The sequence below is a fragment of the Phyllobates terribilis genome, unplaced genomic scaffold, assembly GCF_046119375.1.
Source record: "Phyllobates terribilis strain yellow unplaced genomic scaffold, ASM4611937v1 Scaffold_2__4_contigs__length_985480577, whole genome shotgun sequence".
Classification (NCBI taxonomy): domain Eukaryota; kingdom Metazoa; phylum Chordata; class Amphibia; order Anura; family Dendrobatidae; genus Phyllobates; species Phyllobates terribilis.
Window position 1 is genome coordinate 928,711,208 of NW_027362762.1, and position 20,236 is coordinate 928,731,443.

Genomic DNA, 20,236 nt, shown 5'->3' on the forward strand with positions numbered 1-20,236 from the left:
CTATGAGTGCTGATTTTTGCAGGTGAGTCCTGTTCTTTGTGTAGAAAAAGTAGAGCTCCATCGATGCTGCCTGATCCTGATGGCTGTGAGGGTTTGTGCAGCTTGATGCGGGGGCGGTGTAGTGGGCAGGCGTTCGGCTTTGACAGGAAGGGAGAACGTGAGAGCGAAAGGAATTATGGGAACTGTAGTTTTAGCGTAGAATTGTAGAGAAAGATTAAAAAAAGTCAATGGTCTGATTTTATATAAAAAAAAAAAAGTCACACTATTTTCATTTTGTGCTAATGTAAATGTTTTCTTTCTAGCTCTTCGCTCTCATGGATATGAAGCCTCCAATTTCTCGAGCAAAAATGATTCTAATAACAAAAGCAGCAATTAAAGCCATTAAGGTAAGTTTATACTACTCATCTATCCTACATTTTTGTATTAATAGTTGACATATTGGAGAATGTATCAAACAATGTATCACACTCCAATTAATAAAATATTTATTAGAAAAATTAAACCTTATTACATCATATTAAAGTATGTGTACCAAGGAAATGCATAATCCATAAGCAGACATATAGGGGTAAGACCATAATAAGTTTCTCATCACAAACTGGATATAGAGATCTGTAAAATATGCTCCTGTATAATATGATCTTAGTAGTTTAATTTACATAGTCAAGGTAGGAGAGTTTCTGAATATGTAGTTGTGTATATCCTGCATGAATGTAGTCAGCAGGGTAAATGTACCATACATATAAGCAATACCCGAACCACTCAAATTACTGCACTTCTTGTGTTTCGCACTCTGCTTTCTCAAAGGGATTCTTAGAGAAGGGGATTAGTTAAAGAATATGTAGCTTTTTTTTTTTTGCTTGCTTATTACTTCAACATCCATAAATTTTGATGAATTTATATGGCAAAATTTTGTTTTTTGAAAAACTTCTTCATTGATATGAGTGGACCTCTTTTCCAGTGGCAGTTTAGTAGTCTGTGGCCACCGGACAAAAGTCCTGCAACCCTTTTACTAACTGCTTGGATCACCAGCCCCTCTTCTGATTATTAATCAGAGTATCAACCCAGACTAAATGAATGTGGCCCCATATTTTGCACACACACACTCTCACTCACTCACTCACTCTCAACACTCACTATGGGGCCACATTCATTTAGTCTGGGTTGATACTCTGATTAATAATCAATGAGGGACTGGTGATCCAAGCAGTTCGCATATATATATTATTTTAAGCACATATACAAAAAAATTTAGATTGACAAGGTAGCTCTAGAAATGGGACACATAGCAGCAAGCGGCAGTCACAGTAGTATATTAAAGGTAATCTGTCCGAAGGATTAACCCTCCTAAGCTGTCTATATGGGCATGCAGGTCATAGAAAGTTGAATAAAATATGTGCAAGCCGATGTCCTTTTCCAGAGTAATCCAAATTAAATTTGTATCTTGATTAATATGGGATTTTGGTTTAGGCCTGGCACAATGTCATTGTGTATTATGTTTCAAAGACATCGCACTGGACCTGCTAATCAGTAGTGTACCCAGGGTCTTACAAATCAACTCACTCATCTATACTTCTGCAATCAAGTGAATAGTTGTGAAATTTAGCTGACTGTCCAGTACCTGTTAAAGAAGTTGTCAACTACTTGGACAACTCCTTCTCATCCCCCACGCTTGGCTCCGATAAAATAGAAAAGCCTATACTCCCCTCCCATGCTGGTGCCTTTCCAGTGGTGTAGGCACTCGCTCTCCCTTGGGCTCCCATGCTGTTGTTGGGACACGTGACCCTGGCGCCCAATCAGTGCTGGCGTCACTGTCTCGCATCCTGTTGGACTGAACATGAAGAGGAAGTCAGATCAGCTGCAGCCAGGACTTCCTCTTCATGTTCAGTTCGTACGAAGGTGGGGACAGGGACGCCAGTGCTGATTGGTGCCTGGGTCACGTGTCACAACAACCGCACGGCAGCCCTGGGACCACAAGTGCTGACACCATGGGAACGGCGCCAGAATGGGAAGCGAGTATTATCTTTAATTTATCGGGGCCAAACATTTAGTTCAAGAAGGTGTTGTCCAACTAGTGGACTGCCTCTTAAGATGGCCTGCCTTGGCCAACCTCGATGATTGCAGTCGGACTATAGCCAATCTTATTTTGTATGGTTGTATCTTGAATCTCCCCAATAGCAAATGCTGGGGGAATGTTGTATTTCAATGTGCCTTATCCCCCTTTAAAGAGCACCTGTCAGCAAGATTTAGCACTAAAGCCATGGCCATAATGGCACTGTGATGCTGATTAATCTGATACCTGCTGTGAAGGAATCCGATCTGTGGTGGTTGAATAATCATCCTCTAAATTTTTCATTCTGTGCATCGTGGCTGGCCTAGGAGGTAGTTTCTTCTTTTGCTTCTCCTTCCTCTCTACCAACTCCTCTGTTTCCTTTACTGGTCACTAGTTATTCAGTAACCTGCCTCCTTTTTAAAATTCTGTGCCATCGTTGGGGTAGGCGGCGCATGTGCAGAGCGATTCTATGGCTGGTCTGCAGGACTTCAATAAAATGGCGCTGTAGGATGTGCAGATCGAGATTGAAGAAGTCACTGAGCTGAAATCTTGATCTGCGCATGTGCCTCCTCCAATATCATTTTATTGAGGACACCGGCCGTAGAATCACACTGCAAGTGCTGCCCACTCCTGTGATGTTGGTGGCAGCGTGGAATGTTGAAAAGCAGGCAGAATTGTTCCCTGTAAAAGAAAGAGGAGGCTAGTATAGGGACAGAGAAGCGGAAGACACTAGACCCACTCCGATGCACAGGAGACGTCATTAGATGATTTAGAGGATGATTATTCAACAACCACTTATCGGATCCCTTCACAGCAAGTATCAGTTTAATCAGCATCACTGCTCCATGGCTTTACTCTGTAGTGCTAAATCCTGCTGACAGGTGCTCTGTAAACTGTCACCAGAGGTCTGGGAGCAGCTTTACTTTTAAGGCTACGTTCCCATAATGAGTATTGGGTGCGCAAAATCAAAAACTCACCATTTGGCTAAATTGTTCCGTGCGTTTTTCATTGCGTTTTCTTACACTCACTTTTTTGACACACTGGTTTCTTTTTGAGGTGTCATGTTTTAAAGTAGGTTGCTTTGTTTGATACCTTCTGGTATTTGGCTCTGACAAAACTTTGTCATGTATGGATTACATGCGTTTTCGTGCTGTTTCTGCTGCATATACATTTTTTTCCTGCGGATTTGCCACACACACAATTCTGAGGACCTGCAAGAGAAATTTTCAGGGTTTGGATTTCAAATATGCACCACATGTCATTTTATGCATCGTAAAATAGCACACTGGACATGAGATTTTTAGAAATCTCATCTACTTTGCTGGCGCTAGAAGACCCTGCTTTTTTTATGCCCAGTGGCAGAGTCAAAAACTCATCATGGGAACTTAGCATAAAAGTAAAAACTGCTTCAATAAGTGTTTTTTTTTTTGTTAGACTTAAAAACCTGACAGCTTCCCCAGGGCCCCCAAACTTCCGACATGTATTTATTACGATTTTACAACTGCTGAGGTGATATGTTAGCTAGTAAATGACTACTTGTAGGGGTATTTTTTTTTTTTTTTTATAACCTACTTCTGTTTTGACGATATTCCATTTAAGAATCCCCAGTGCATGCTGGGATACTCAATCTGGATATCAGGGGGATGAAGCAGAGGTCACGGAGACAGCTGTCCCCGCCCCGAAACAAAGCGTCATCAACGATCTGTTTCAGAGGCTGGGCTAGTCCTTGATCTACTGAGCATGTGTTGGTTGCCAATTCTGATGATCCCTTGTCACTGTGCAATATACTTTTCTATGCAAAGTAATAGTGCGTTCCTTTGGCGGCTCGTATGAGGAGTGATGAGTCAACAAGAGAGCGCACGGTCAGTGCACAATCTAAGGTGAGAGCTCTGCGAACGGGAAAAGCAGAGACCAGCACCGCCCCCGAAACAGACATCGCTTGTAAAGGCCGGGCCGGCCTCTGCTTTTCCTTCTCTCAAGGTTCATTCCTTAAAATGCGCACTGACAGTGTGCTCTCACCCGGTCGTCACTTCTCAACAAATCTGCCAAGGGAGCGCACTGTCACTGTGCATTGAAAGTAGTATCGCAGAGTGACAAGGGAGCTAGTACTGAGCATTTCGTTGAATGGACAAGACGCATGCTCAGTACAGCTGGGACTAGCCCTGCCACTGTAATGGATGTCACTGACACTGTTTCAGGGTGGGCACAGAGAGTAGAGAATGGCACAGTCCTGCCAAGAACATGATAATCTAAGGACACAAACCTAACATAAGCTGAGTGTACATCTTTTACGGAGTTGTAGAACTCAACTTCATGTAAAGTTTTAATGCCTGCTGCCAGGTACTGCAGAGCGACTCCTACTATGTAAATAAAAGCCAGTTTGAATAAATAGGATCTGCAGTACCTGGCGGCAGCAGCACTGACAGGGCAGTTTTCCGATCCATATTCAGCAAAGAGATGGGTGGGGATTTCTTGACATCCCCCGGACACCAAGCCTAATTAAAGCTCTCTTTTCTGCAATCAGGCCTCTGCTATGGGCCATATAGATATGTATAGATTTACTTTTCTATACCCTGTATGCCCATGGTAGAGGTCTGATAACTCCAAAGTGGTGACAGATTCCTTTTAAGCCCTTCTTGCATGGATGTACAAATATGTCCTAATTGCAGTAGGATGTGATGGTACATCCGGTTTGTGTGGGCATAGTTGCTGACCCCAGCTGTAATTGAATTCTCAATCCCTTTCTGCTGCCGGTTTCCAGTTTGCATTGTTGCGCATCTGCAAGAGGATTAGCCCTATTGGCATTCAGTGGGACGGAGCCCCTATTCACACTGCGTTTCTGCAGTGCGCTGGGCGAGTTCCTTCTTAATCCCTATGAAGACTAGATTCTGATGAATACCTGACAGGGCCATATAATGCAATGACACAAACTGAGTGCAGATCAACTTCCGTTTGTATGTTTCTTTTTTTTCTAGAATTGTCAATCTGCTTGAACTCCATTATTTGTCATTACATTCTATGGCCCATTTTGAGGTTCATCTAAATCCAGTTTTTAAGGGTATTCAGGCGGAGCTTCCCAACACATGGTTTTTTTTTGTGTTTTATTTTTTTAATATTTCTCGCATTGTTGATTGGGTACTATGGAAGCCAGGTGCCTTTGTGGCCATAGCTGTATATCCCTTATTTATAGCTTATTGTCTGACTGAACAGTATTAGCGTGCATAGATGTGAGCAGTACATCACAGCTTCAAGTGCAATAATGGTAACTAAAAATGACATCGCCCTACGCTGGATTTCTCTCACCAATCTATCATGAATGCAGCAACCTGGATGATATTTCTGTCCCAGCTGCTATACTAATGCCACCATTAAGCGCCAGCCTTTAAACTGGTTGCCCATCCGCTACAGAATGCAATATGAACTTATCACTCTGACACACAAAGCTCTCTACAGTTCTGCACCTCCCTACATCTCTTCCCTCATCGGTCTACCACCTTACTTCTCCTCTTTGTGCCACTAATGACCTTTGACTAACATTCTGTATAATTCGAACCTCCCATCTCCAGGACTTCTCTCGTGCTGCACCAGTTTTGTGGAATGCACTACCCCAGACAATTCAGTTAATTCCCAGTATCCATAGTTTTAAGCTTGACCTAGAAACATTTCTTTAGAGTAGCCTATCCTTTTCACCTCACTAATATAACTATCTTCCATGCTTAAAATAGCACTCTGTATCTGTACTTGTACAGATCCTGGTTGATGACTGGTTTGTCTAAATGCCTTATTTATTGTACTGATTGCTGGACCTTACACAATGAGAAATTTATTTTTACCTTTCAGTGTAAGCTTGCGAGCAGGGCCCTCCTTCCTCTTAGTACACGTTGAACTTTGTGTTACTCTTATTTGTACGTGTCCCATCTAAACTGATAAGTGCTGTGGAATATGTTGGTGCTATAGAAATAAAAATTGATTTTCTTTCACTTGTGCTCTATGCTATAGTAATGCCTGCTCTAAAATGCAATTCTCATGAACTTGTTTTTATTTTTTACTTTCTCAACAGCTTTATAAACACGTGGTCCAGATTGTAGAAAAGTTCATCAAAAAGGTGAAAAACCTCGGTTACTTTTTATTGATTGTATGCGGTTTCCATCAACTCTTTATCCTGAAAAATGTATTATGTAGATCATATAACACAGAAAACAAGGGGTAGCCTCTCTATATGACCCATTCAATAACTAAGTGTATAGGTGCATAATTGGGTGAAAATTGTCCAAATGTCATGATCGAAACTTGGTAAGCAGTTCTGTGTTTTGCCAGTGTCTAAGTGAAATGGCTGGAAAGGCTAACTCGAATGTGTAAAACTGTTAGGCTATGTGGACACGTTAAGTATTTGCAGAAATTTCTGAAGCATTTCTGCATCTATTGCCATGAAATAGGTGTGGTTTTGCCCATTTTTTTAATGTGTCTTTTTCCCACTGTTTTTACATGCGTTTTTTGTGCAGCTTTTCCCCCCCCCCTCTCATTAGTATGAGTGAAATCTGCAGCAAAAATGCTGGAAGAATTTGTCTGCATCAAATCTGCTAGTCAAAAATAAGCAACGTGTGCATGAGACTTAAGGATTCCTATTCACTTTGCTGTCATCGGGAAACTCCTCAGGTTTTGTGACAAATCTGCACTGGAAGAAAAAAAAGCAACAAATCTGCAGCATGTGCACCGGCCCTAAGTGTTTGTCTAGTACAGACCCGAGTGGGCGCTGCATGACCAGGGTTCTATGTTGCTCTTTCTATCTGTCGTGCACAATTTGCCTTTCTTTTGATTTATATATTATTTCCCACCTGTGACACTTGGCATATCCACAGGATAAGTAGTGATGAACGAAGGTGCTCTCTACATGCGGGGATTGCCTGTGTAGTCCACTTTTGGTCAGGGCTACTAAGTAAAGTTCCTTCTAAGACACCCTTGCATATTGTAGATTAGGGGATCTTTAAACACTAGTGATGAGTGAGCATGCTCTGATATTGAGTTATCCAAGCGTGCTCGGGTTTGGATACAGTAGGGGGGCGTGCTCGAGTCAAATGCTCGTGTACCTGCGGCTACACAGGCGTTCTCCACATCGCCGCTGTATTATCAGCCACAAAACATGCTGCCGCAGGTACACGAGCATTTGACTTGAGCATGCCCGCTACTGTATCCGAACCAGAGTATGCTCTTATAACTCAATATCTGAGCATGCTCGCTCATCGCCATTAAACACCTGCGTGGCACTCCAGATGGAGTGGAGAGGTTGCTGTCCATGTCTGCAGTTTACGGAAATTGTAAAATATTCTGGTATTTCGTAACTCCCATAAAATACAATGAGCTGCACTCCATCTTCTCCCCTATGGGAGAACTGATCAGGTGACCCAGACCCCTGTTATTCTAATCCTTAAGTGTTCAGAAAGTGAAAGTCCCATCTCTGTCCTTTTGACATGTTTTATGGATATGCTGTGAAGACCTCAGACGGAAATGCCCTTTTAAGTCTTGTCTCATGTATGTCATATCATAGACGTGCTGTCATATATCTGAAAAGAAAAAAGGGAAATAAAGACTTCAAATGAATACAGGTCAGAGATTTGTCCAGTTTGCAGATGAAAATTGCCATTTCTAAAGATGGCGTCCTCTTTTCATTCTGAAAATATATGGATGGTATCTCTTTAGCATCTGTATGTGGTCCATTTAAATAAAGTCTAAGGGTCCGTTTAATGCGTCGCAGCATTAACTGGTGTGAGGATCTGAGGTTATGGGTTGTATTAATCACGTAGGCTGGTTAATGATGCAGTTAGCCTAAGACAGTGGACGGAAGAAATAAAACTATGTGCCCACGATGCAAAAATGGTCAAGATTTTTTCCTGATCGTTTCTGCATCTCCCTGGTAGAAAAAACGCATGCGGATTGTACATGCGTTTTTCCTGCCAGGGACATGCGAATGGGAAGTGTTCTTCACATACATTTCCACATGCAGTTTGACAAGCGCTTGCCAAGCGATTTTAGCATCACTTGGAAAGTGCTTTTCAACTTGGTCACACTATATAAATCCATGCAAACGGCAAATGCAATCTATACTTACCTTCTGATGGCCCCCAGAGTCTTTATTCGCTCCATCCTGGCTGCCGGCAGCTCGCGGTACACTCAATGATCTGCCGTCACATGACTATGACGTCAGCGCAGGTCCTTCAGTCCACCTCTTTCTGCCGGCAAGCGAAGACCAGGAGACCGGGAGCCATCAGAAGGTAAATATAATATTTTTATTTTATTTATTTATTTTTTTACAGGTTCTATGGTACTTGGGTCCGGAGGAGAGTCTCCTCTCCTCTCCTCCAGACCCGGGTACCATCCGCACATTGAAACGCTTGGATTCCGCATGTACAGATGCAGTGATGTGGAATCCATGCGTTCCAATGAAAGTCGCTGGCGGCGCAAACGCAGTGCTTCCGCAAAATAACTGGTAGTGCTGCGTTTTTTTCCGCAATGATAACCCGCAGCGGAAATTTCCGCAGCATGTGCACAGCACATGTGGATTATCAATGGGGAACATGGCAGGCCTTCTACCATGCGTTTTTGCTGCTACGGAAAGTCTTAAAAAACGCATCGTGGTCACACAGCCTTACAGCAACTTTGAGTAGATGGCCAAAATGAGATGCCCCCAGTCCACAAGATCCTAACCCGGAACCAATCGTTCCACTGCATCTATACCAGGCAGTACTCACTGTCTCACAACTTTTGGTTGGCCCACAGCTTTTGTATCTCCCGCTGGTATAGTCTTCAGTCACAGCCTATGCTCCACCAGACAGCTGATATCATGACCGTAGCATGTGTATCCACCTCCAGCCAGCAATAGCATATAGTACAGTCCCAGCAAGTACATAAGATGGTGAAAATTAGAGTTCCACCCTTCCACTGGCTCGCCTGGGATTAGAACCTCTGCGACTTTGGGGCATCCAGGGCCAACTACCCCAGCCAGTAGAACCCTTTTTTTGGAAGGTGGCCACCCACAAAGAGGTAGCAGAAAGCTTAGGAAGCTGACTGAGCACACTGAGGTATGTGGCCAGGTGACCTGATTGTCCCAACCTGAGTTCTACAAACTTGTTCATGGGTTCAGGGGCACAGATCTGGAGCCATCCTTCCTTGGGCTGATGGCCTGTAGAGTCTCTCTGGAGAGGGATAAAATACGTAATCAGCATGCATTCCACAAATTAACATACAGCAATGGTAAATGAATAGACACACATGAACAATGGCTCTTGTCCCTTGACCTGCTGAACAAAGGAACAATATGTCCTGGCATAATTAAGAATAATTAGCCCCCATCCCAGTGGCCAGCGTGATGCTGTCGTCACAATCGGTTACAGAGGCAGACTGCGGTAAACAGTGATGGATCGCTGACCGCACATAGCTGTGCATTGTCCTGTGTAATCAGGACTGGTGAAAACAAATGGCAGCCTGATAACGATAATCATTTTCTGCGCTGCACAAAAAGATCATTTCACCCAATGGACAAACGTTTTGTTCATGCATTGTGTGTTTGGTAGCCTGTTTATACTAGAAGATGGTCATGAATAAGCGTTTTTTAGTGCTACAATCTGACTAATTTGCCAATGCTGCTTTCATACGTGACAAAATGCTTTCTCTTGATCTACTGGAACATTATTGCCTTGCTTGTTCTGACTTTGCTTTTCCTCCTAGTATGATTTGTGTTTGCTTTTCAGTGTAAACCGGAATATAAAGTACCAGGGTTATATGTCATTGACTCAATTGTTCGGCAATCTCGTCATCAGTTTGGAATTGACAAAGATGTATTTGGTCCAAGATTCACCAAGAACTTGACAGCGACTTTCCAGTGTTTGTATCTCTGTCCAACAGAAGATAAGGTAGTGCACGAACATCGTAATCTCTCTGAAAGAAGCCGCGCTGGTCTGATATATTGTTGCTCCTGTAGACTTTCGTGTCAGTGTATTAATTGTTAAAGGGCCTCTTGATTGTTTTCCTTTCTTTCCTTGTTTTGTAATGTGGAAAACTTGCAGTGTCCGCTTGATAATTGACCCTGGTAAACTAACTTGGACATGATTTCACTTTTTTTTGTTTTTCTTTTAATCTGATAATAGACTGACAAGTTTGCAATTTGCCTTTTCTATGGTTTATTTTAAGTGTCATGTCATTAAGTGGACAATTGTTAATGAAATGTTTGCAGCTAACTCTCTTCCACTTTTTCTAGAGTAAAATTGTCCGTGTATTAAACTTGTGGCAAAAAAATGGAGTCTTTAAAATAGAGATAATTCAGCCATTACTGGATATGGCCGCAGGGGCCGCACCTGCTGATCTGTTGGCTGATAGTTCTGCTAATGAAGAAGGTAGGTCCTTTGTGAGCTATATTGAATGGTAAATAATAGTAGTTTGTACACAAAACCAAGATATTGGTACTGGCTCATAAGACTATCTGCAGCCTGTTTTTTTTTCTGCAAACCTTTTTGTTTAGTCAATATCTCTTCATTCTGTTTTAATTTTTTTTTTCTGTAGGAGCTTCTCCTCTTCCTCCAACATTACATTCAGATGCTCTTGACGAGGCCCTAAACGCTGTCCCTGCTGTGTCTGTATCTCAGTTACCTAACTCGGATGCTTTTGCTGCTGTAGCTCAGTTGTTTCAAAGCAGTCAAGGGCAACAGGTACGTCACCCGCATCCATTATACTTGTATGTTACTTTTCCTTGCCTTCGTTTCTCAGCACGTTCATACTGGTGTAACAAAAATATATACAAATTTATCTGATCTTTATTAAATCATTAAACAAAATCAGAAATATTACACAAAGGAAATCTTTAAAGGGTTGTATAGGATTAATAATGCTTGTACAGAAGATTTAGTGTAAAGTGCTCCTTACCACCCAGGTTATATATTATGTGCATACATCAGCATTACAGAAAGTGGGATAAAACTTAAATGCAAACAGCCGGCCTAATGCCGCCGTTTGTCAGATACTATACTGTATACACAAGTAACTGAACACTGAAGATAGAATAACCCTCTCAAAACTAGCAAAAAATTGAGCTGCTGGTTCTAGCTTTTATCCTAAGTCATGTGATAAGGCTGTTAAAGGGTCACTATTGACTTTTAGGATTGCTGCTTCCTGTAGGTGGCACTAGAGTGCCAGTCCTCATCCTCTCTGAAGAGACTATGCATCTAGCAAAACAGAAATACCAATTAGTAATCCGATTATCCATACAGATCCGGTGGTTGTGAATTATCTGACTTGCGTTTCGCCTAGCTTGGTCACAGGGTAAAATGTAGCCAAACCTGTATTCTGCCGATTCCTATAGTGGCAGTGGTCCTCAAATAGCGTGATTATATTACATAAATTCCTCCTATGTACCTAGCTGACTGCAATATCTGTCTTGCAATATCTAGTATAAAAAATTGATGATGCCCCTCACAATATATGATTTGTGCCTTTGTCAGAACCATTCTCATCTAGAACAATATCAATAAATTAACTCCTGTCTATTCAGTCAAATATCAGTAGGTTTAAGACTTTCATAGTTTGGCCTCTCATCTCCCATATCAAGTCATTTTTTCAGGCACTTGTAAACGCTGTGAATTTCGTGCAGCAAAATGTGTGTTCTTAAGCCCTACTGTATCGCAAGGCAATGTGCATTTACATGTAAGCATTGTCATCTGACGTCTGGGACGAATTTAAAAAATGGATTTGAGATCTAAAGTGGAAATAAATGTGGTGTGAACAGGTGCCTGGAGACCATGTAATCAATAGAAAATGGCACAGATAAGGTCACCCAGTAGGGTCAGTAGGTAAATGTGCTTCTGCCGTCCTAGATTTACTGAAAATGTTGGTGCACAGTTCAATGGTCTTGCGTAGACTATAGCTGCTCTTTGAGGAAAAAGTTTTATTACATAAGCTGTGAAAAATTGTTGACAACCTTTTAGTAAAAATTTGTTTCTAACTTATATTGATACTTTTTACTATAAACTAGGGTCTACTTTAAAGGAATTGTGCAGGGCTAACTTAATGTTTACCTATCCTTGGATAGGTAATCAATATCAGATTATTTTTAGAGCACCATTGATTCAATGGTTCTGGACATGTGGCAAGGGATTACATACAAAATACCCATTACAGTGAGCAGAAGAACACAGGGGAGAGGACCCTGACCTTGCGGGCTAATAGTCAACAGGGTAATGGGCAAGGAAACAGTAGGTCATGGGGTTGTAGCATCTCCTGTGGTGAGGTGGCAGCGGGGTATTTGCAGGCTTCTTGAAGAGATGGGTTTCCAAGTTCCATCTGAAAGTTCCAAATGTGGGAGACAATCGGACATGTTACTGCACAGAATTCTAGAGGATGGGAGACGCTCGGGAGAAGTCTTTGAGGTGAATGAGTGAGGAACATTTGAGTGTGAATGAGAAGGAGATCTTGGGAGGACGGGAAGAGTACATGTGAGAAGATATCGAGAGGTTAGTTCAGAGATTTAATATGGACGGACTAGTAGGTCAATGTTAGTTTGAACTGGATTCATTGGTGAATTGGAAGCCAATGAAGAGATTTGAAGAACGTAGAGGCGGAGAGTAGTGAGGTGGATTAGCAGAGTTAAGGTTTTGGGGCCATAAGGGTTACCGTGACGTGGTAGGATGGCTTTTACATTATTTTGATCAAAATTATGTTAACTAAATACCCTTTATTATTTATCATTATTTTTGCACTGTGCGACTTATCCATTTACTTCCAGTTATTTGGGTATTTTGCTTGTCTTGGGTTTTTATAATGGAGCTGTGCTGTCCAGCTCCGCACATTCCGTTCAATGGCTTCTCCTGGGCACAACCTCTTTAAAGGGGTTGTCCACTACTATTTAAAATATGCCAAAGCGTTTTTATGATGAAAAGCAGCTTCTTTGTAATTACCTCCCTCTGCCTTTTTCTGTCTGTGAGCGGCGCCATCACTGGCCGCTTACAGGCATCACGTGACTCTCTTCTGGCTGCTGGGTTGTGGGCGGGGTTACCCCGCGCGTCATACTCTGCATCCACCGCGTGCTCTCCCTCTCCACATTCATTGGGAAAGCGCGCGGTGGATACTGGGTGGGATGCGGTGGGGTAACCCCGCCCACAACCCAGCAGCCATCGTGGGGACCCCAGCACTGAGTCACGCCTGAATAGACGGGACGTCAGCGGGGGGTTCACATGCTGCCTTTGAGCGGCCACTGATAGCGCTGCTTACAGGCAGAAAAGGCAGAGGAAGGCAATTAAAAAGAAGTTGCTTTTCATCATAAAAACTCTTTGGCTTATTTTAAATGGTAGTGTACAACCCCTTTAACTTCAGATAGTTGGTTTTGCCATTTCTTCAATTTTTTTTAAATTTTTTTTATTGATGTGTATGTCTTCTAAAAGCTTCAGCAGATTCTACAGACTTTCCAGCAGCCTTCAAAACCACAGTCTCCAGTTGTTGATGAAAATGTTTATGCTCAAGTACAAGCAATGGCTTCTCAGATGCATCCATCGTCACATCAGACTGAGCGGAAAACTGCTTTCGACAAGGTGACACTTCTCGAGAGTATCTGTACATCAGAGCCGGCATCTGCACTTGAAAATCAATGTGTTAACAAATTTTTTTTCTTCCGTAGTTACTCGAAAGATTTGATTACGATGATGAGCCGGAAGCAGCCGATGACACAAAAAAAGAGGCGGCTAGCCCCTCTGCTTCACCCCCCCAGCCACCTTTGTAAGTAGAGAGCTGACCCTTCTATGTTAGAGGGGATAAACTTGTATGTCAGTGTAAATGGCTTGAACGGGTGAAATGTGTTCCCTGTGTGACATGAGTTGGGTATGGGATTGCAGCGTCTCCATGACACATAAGCTCCTGAATGTTCTGATCACGTGACTTCATCTATTTTAGGGGCTTATCTACTACATTCACGTGCTCGGGTAGCACCGAGACCCACAATGTTTGTACATGCACATAGTAGAGCTTTAAATCAAGATTTTTGACGTTGCTGATGTATCTTTTATTCTGTCATTGCATTTCAGCCAGTTCCCTGGAGAGGCCATGCAGCACCCTGGGTCATTTGCACAAATTCCAGGGCAAATGCCAAACATTGATCAGTTTCAAGCAGTTCAATCACGGATGATGGGAATGCCACAGGAACCTCTACTTAGTCAGGTATGCTCCATAACCCAGCAAGGTTATGTTCACACGTGACAATTACACTGCAAATTTTTCATCTACATTTTCTGGCTGAAGACTATGCATCATATTATAGTAACAGAATTGTTAAGGGATTTTAGCAAAGCGTGTGATTGCTGTGTTTCAGAAATTAAAGGCTTTGGCCGGTCCAAATCGACAAGTCTGCAGTCACTCTGTGTGACTGCAGACATATGAATCCCACCCCTGCGTGCGCGCTGTGTGCTGCGGGAATTCGCCGGTTTCTGACCCGCGACCGGAAAGTATATGCGTTATACATACACTTCTAGTAAGCGTCCCCTTGCTTCATACGCGGGCGGCCAGTGGGTGTGGTCGACCAGAGGACGTGGCCTCACTCCATACAGATGTATGAAAGTTAGGCTATGCTTCCATACACTGGTATGGAGCGAGGCTGCGCCCACTGACCGGGAGTATGTATAACTCATACATACCCTCCGGTCCCTGGTCAGAAACTGCGAATCCCTGCAGAGCACAGTGTGAGCTCTGGAGGGATTCATAAGTCTGCTGTCACACAGAGTGACTGCAGACTTATCGATTAGGACCGGACAACCTTTTTTTAAAAAGGTATTCTCAAGTGGTCTTTTCAGCAGTTAAAGGCAATGCAATCTCCTTCGTTACCTTACTTCTTGGTTTCTGATAGGGCGGGCTTTCCTCTAGTGACAGTTTTGGTGAATACAAATGTATTAGTAGAACTATAAAGCCCAGCACAATTTCTGTATAACACATTCAGCTATCAGTGGTGTGTTCAGCGCCTACACCATTACCCCTGAATTTACACAAAGATAACTGAGCATTTGAACAAGCACACAGCTAAACAGCCAGAGCTGAGATTAGGAGACTGGTCAGGAAGCTGCTAGGCTGGTGATTTATAACTGCATCTCCTAAGAAGCTAAGAAGGAGAAGAGGAAGATAAGCAGATAACTGCTCTATAGAAATCAATGGACTGGAGATAAATGGCCGGGATGTTAAAAGTTAACCCCTTTCCTGGAATGTAACTATTCTAGAGGCTGGTCTCCATAGAAACAATCTGTGCACCATAAAAGATAAAAGCCTCATTCTCTTGCAATGAGAGATATGTGCCCACATGCAGAAATGCTACGGATTTTTCCTGAGCGTTTCTGCATCTCCCTGTCAGAAAAAACGCATGCGGATTTTACATGCGTTTTTTATGCCCGGGACAAGCGTATGTCACGCGTTTTGCACATGCGATTTCTCATGCGCGTTTTCAAGCGCTTTCTGAGCGATTTTAGCATCACTTGGAAAAGTGCTTGACAACTTGGTTACACTATATAAATCCATGCAACCGGCACGGATTTATATAGTATGACCAAGTTACGATGCTGCAAATGCAGCATCAATAGTTAAAAAAAAGAATAAAATTGGTGGAAAAAAAACATTATACTCGCCTTCCGATGGCCCCCGGTCTCCTTCTCCGGTGCGTCCGGTGTCTTGGGCGGCTCGCAGTGGTGTAAAAAGACCTTCTGTGACGTCATTTAGTCATGTGACAGGTCACGCGACCGCCGACGTCAGCGGCACGTGACATTGCCGCTGCAGAAACGCTTAAAAAGCGCATAGTGGGCACACAGCCTGACAGAAAGAGCAAGTCAATTGCAAACTTATTTTCATGCTGTCTAACTATAAAACAATTTTAGAACTTGAGAACACCCCTTTAAGTTGCAGATATCCTATTGATTTCAGCCTATAACATGTGGGGTGAAGTCTGCAGCAAATCCTCTTAAAATAAGGATTTTGATGTGAAGCCGAATCAATACCTGCAGTGTAAAGTATGTCCCTCAACTTAACTGTCCTTTTTAAGTGTGAATTTTATTTTCTTGCTGCTTACCTTGGTTTATTTTATAATTTTTTTCCTTTTATTCAGACACAAATTCCACCAGCTGGGCAAATGCTTGGCTTTGGAATGATGCCAGCTCAGACTTACCCTACCATGGTTCCACCTGTAGTTTCCCAGCAGTCTCCACAAACATTTATGCCAGCTTTTTCAGCTCAGAATGATGTACAGATGACAGATTCTCTGCCGGTAAATCAAATCACTTTTTCCAGTACTGTTCATTGTAACTAATAAGTGGTGTTCACTACATAACTGCCTAAGTGAAAAAACTTAGGAGTCTGAACGGAAACGTAAATTGATGTGCATTCAAAAAGTAAATGCTTGTTCACACAAAGCCACTAGACAGAGAGAAACCAAGGACAAGCAAAATACCCAAATAACTGGAAGTAAATGGATAAATCGCCAGTGCATAAAAATAATGATAAATAATAAAGGGTATTTAGTTAACATAATTTTGATCAAAATAATGTAAAAGTCCTAACTCTAATATTAAAACCTTACCATTTGTCAAGTGACATACATATGGATAAACACTTAGGCTGTGTGCTCACGATGCGTTTTTTAAGTGTTTCCGCAGCGGCAAAAACGCTGCAGAAACGCTTAAAAAACGCATGATAGAAGGCCTGCCATGTTCCCCAATGATAATCCGCATGTGCTGTGCACATGCTGCGGAAATTTCCGCTGCGGATTATCATTGTGGAAAAAAACACAGCACTACCAATTATTTTGCGGAAGTGCTGCGTTTTCGCCGCCATTGACTTGCATTAGAACGCATGAATTAGGCATCACTGTATATGTAGATGCGCATTCCATGCTTTCTAATGTGCGGATGGTACCCGGGTCTAGAGTACAGGAGACTCTCCTCTGGACCTGGGTACCATAGAAAACTGTAAAAAAAATAAAATAAAATTAAAAATAAATATATACTTACCTTCTGACGGCCCCCGCTCTCCTTCTCTTCACTTGCCAGCAGTTCGCGATGGACTGAAGGACCTGCGCAGACGGCAGTCATGTGATGGGTCACGCGACGCTGACGTCAGCAGGTCCTTCAGTGTACGCGATCTGCTGGCAGCCGGGACGGTGAAGCAAGAATCCGGGGGTCATCGGAAGGTAAGTATAGATTTATTTTTTTAGATTCTCTCGGGTCACACTATATAAATCCATGTTGTTTGCATGGATTTATATAGTGTGACCAAGTTGACAAGCACTTTCCAAGTGATGCTAAAATCGCTTGTCAACCCACATGCGGAATTGCAAGTGAAGAACGCTTCACATCCGCATGTCCCTGGCAGGAAAACGCATGTACAATCCGCATGTACAATCCGCATGCGTTTTTTTCTGCCAGGGAGATGCAGAAACGCTCAGGAAAAAATCCTGAGCATTTCTGCATCGTGGGCACATAGCCTTATGCCAGCTTTTTCAGCTCAGAATGATGTACAGATGACAGATTCTCTGCCGGTAAATCAATCACTTTTTCCAGTACTGTCCATTGTAACTAATAAGTGGTGTTCACTACATAAATGCCTAAGTGCCTAGAATAAAATAAAACATGTATACATCCCGACCAGCGCGACACTACGACAATGCTGATGTTTCCACCCGCTTGTCACTTGACATTGGCTACAGTGGTCTCCCAGCCAATCAGCAGCTGCTGATCATAGCTCATATGGGGCATAACCATGTCAAGGGACTCGCCAAAAGGCTTTCAGTCATAAGGGGCACGGCTTCAATCACTGCTTAGTGCATAGTGAGCAGCAGCTGTAACCACGCCCCGGCAGTGACTGACAGCCAACTTTCAGTGCGACAGCCGCACTGCTTGATTAACCTCGTATTTTCAGCTTAATAGCATTTTTGATGTGACAGGTTCCCTTGAAGCATGTGATTGAAGGAGTTGTCCAGTAATTGACAACCCCTTTTAAGTTAGTGTTTTCCAATTAGTCAGTTATAGTATATTGGCGCCCTATTACTTGTCAGATCCCTAACCTCTGGTTGTCCACTGCAGATGCTTGTGGCTTTGAGGTTGATACAGATAGATTTTTGTTCGCCATCAGGTGCACTATATTTGTTCACTCCACTGCACTGTAATTTAGCACAGGGAACATTTATCAAAACCTCTTCATGCCACATGCTCCTATTTTAGAGCTCAAAGGGGTTATCCAGTCCTTGGGTTCATATCTGCAGTCATTCTGCTTGACTGCAGAATTGTGACGCTGTGCACTGTCAGGTTTCGTTATGTGTATGCAATTTGCATTCTTCCGGTCAGATTAAGACTAGAAGTCTTTGGCCTCACTCAATTCAGTTGTATGGAGTGAGAAGCACACATCTTGTCGGCACGTGACAGTATGTATGCAAATCTCATATTTGTCATGGGCCCGGACCCTCTGGCACCAGAGAATCTTGACAGCGTGATGTGAGGATAGAGTGACTGCAGACTTTATCCACAACCCAGGACAGCCACGTTAAAAGTAAACCAGACAGCTGTTTTGGGCAGCATAAATCAGACACTGGTTCTCATTTCAGGCAGGTGTCGTTTACTATGAGGCTATGTGCGCACGTCCAAGATTTGATTGCAGAAATTTTCTGCAGCGTTTCTGCATCTCTTTGGCAGGAAAAAACGTGCATTTTTGGGTGCATCAATGAATGCTTTTTGGAGCTAAATAAAGATATTTGAAAAACGTGTGACATTGCTTTATCCCTTGGGTTACCGTCAGACCTGGGATGAGTATATTGGTTAATTTAAATGATTAAAGAATGTGTTGTATTTCAAATAAAGTGTTTGATGCTGTGTGTGTTTATTTAACTCTTTACTTTAATTAGGTTTAGTAATGAAACAGTATGACACCTTGTCACCACTAAACAAAAGGGCTAGGTGTCAGCTAAACCAATCTCATTAGCATTTCCATTCATGTAATTTCTGGGGCAGCTGAGAGCTGCTATTTTTAGCATAGGAAGGTTCCATTAGGCAAACATGTTCCCTGGCTGTTAATAAAAGCTCCCAACTGTTTGTTTAGCCCCTACGTCCCAATGATCAGCAACCAGCAGCGCTTTGGACGCAGTGTGTTATTAAACTGCATCCCAAACGCTATGTTCTAATGCCACACTTTTGTTGTCAATGCATGCGGATCCACCGCATGTAATGACACGTCAAAACCTTCAGCGGAGACTGGCGTCTCTGCTACAAAAATTGACATGCTGCGGGTGAGTTTGGGTACGTGGCCGCGATCAGGAGTCCCTGCAGGTTGAAGCTGCGTGTTTATACAGCGTTGAACCCGCAGTGGGATGGGATTTCTAGAAATCACATGTCCACTATGTGCATCTGAGGTTGTCTATCACCCTTGGACACTGGCAAGCGGTGCGTCTTTCAGGACCGCAACATGTCAATTTTCTCTTGGGGAGTCGCTAGTCTCCGCAACAGAAATTTGACCACTAGAATGTATTGAATGCGGTAAATCCGCATGGTTCAGTGAACACATACGGATCTGCCTACGTTCAGTAGAACGCAGCATTTTGGACGCAGCAAAAATATGCATCCAACGCGCTGCTACGTCCTGATCGTGGGCACATAGCCTAAAAAATTTTTTAAAAAATGGTGTGGGCTTCCGTGTTATTTTCATAACCAGCAGAGGGAAAGCCGACCGCTGGGAGCTGATATTAGTAGTTGGGGAAGGGGCCATTAGCCAAAAATTTCCCTGGCTATTAATAGCCCACAGCTGTTGGCTTAGCCTTTACTGGCTAGATTACACGGGAACCCCAGAAAAAAAATTGACGTAGGTCCCCCCCATAAAATCTAACCAGCAAAGGCTAAACAGACAACTGCTGGCTAATATTAATAGCCAGAGAAGGGGCCATCCTGGGCCCCTCCGCGGCTAATATCAGCTCTCAGCAGTCCCAGAAATGGCACATCCATCAGATGCGCCAAATCTGGCGTTTAGCCTCGCTCTTTCCACTGCTGTGTAGCGGTGGTGAGTGGGGTAATAAGGTTGGGGTTCACGTCAGCCTTGTATTGGCGGCTGACATGAAGACCAGGTTAGTAATGGAGAGGCGTCTATAAGAGCCCCCCATTACTAAACCCGTAGTAATGTCTACAGTGCTTTTTCAGT

At 42.9% G+C, this 20,236-nt stretch overlaps 1 protein-coding gene across 2 annotated transcripts in view; it reads left to right on the top strand.

The window, feature by feature from the left end:
• SCAF4 (SR-related CTD associated factor 4) overlaps positions 1-20,236 on the top strand; it is a 105,323-nt gene that overhangs the window by 21,715 nt on the left and 63,372 nt on the right. Inside the window, exons 2-10 of one of the 2 annotated variants that reach the window (XM_073668314.1) lie at positions 303-386; positions 6,114-6,158; positions 9,799-9,960; positions 10,305-10,440; positions 10,607-10,752; positions 13,477-13,623; positions 13,710-13,807; positions 14,113-14,245; positions 16,167-16,325. In XM_073668314.1, coding sequence (XP_073524415.1) covers positions 303-386; positions 6,114-6,158; positions 9,799-9,960; positions 10,305-10,440; positions 10,607-10,752; positions 13,477-13,623; positions 13,710-13,807; positions 14,113-14,245; positions 16,167-16,325 — 1,110 coding nt within the window. The remainder of the gene's footprint in view (positions 1-302; positions 387-6,113; positions 6,159-9,798; positions 9,961-10,304; positions 10,441-10,606; positions 10,753-13,476; positions 13,624-13,709; positions 13,808-14,112; positions 14,246-16,166; positions 16,326-20,236) is intronic. The other variant, XM_073668315.1, reaches the window with a different exon arrangement.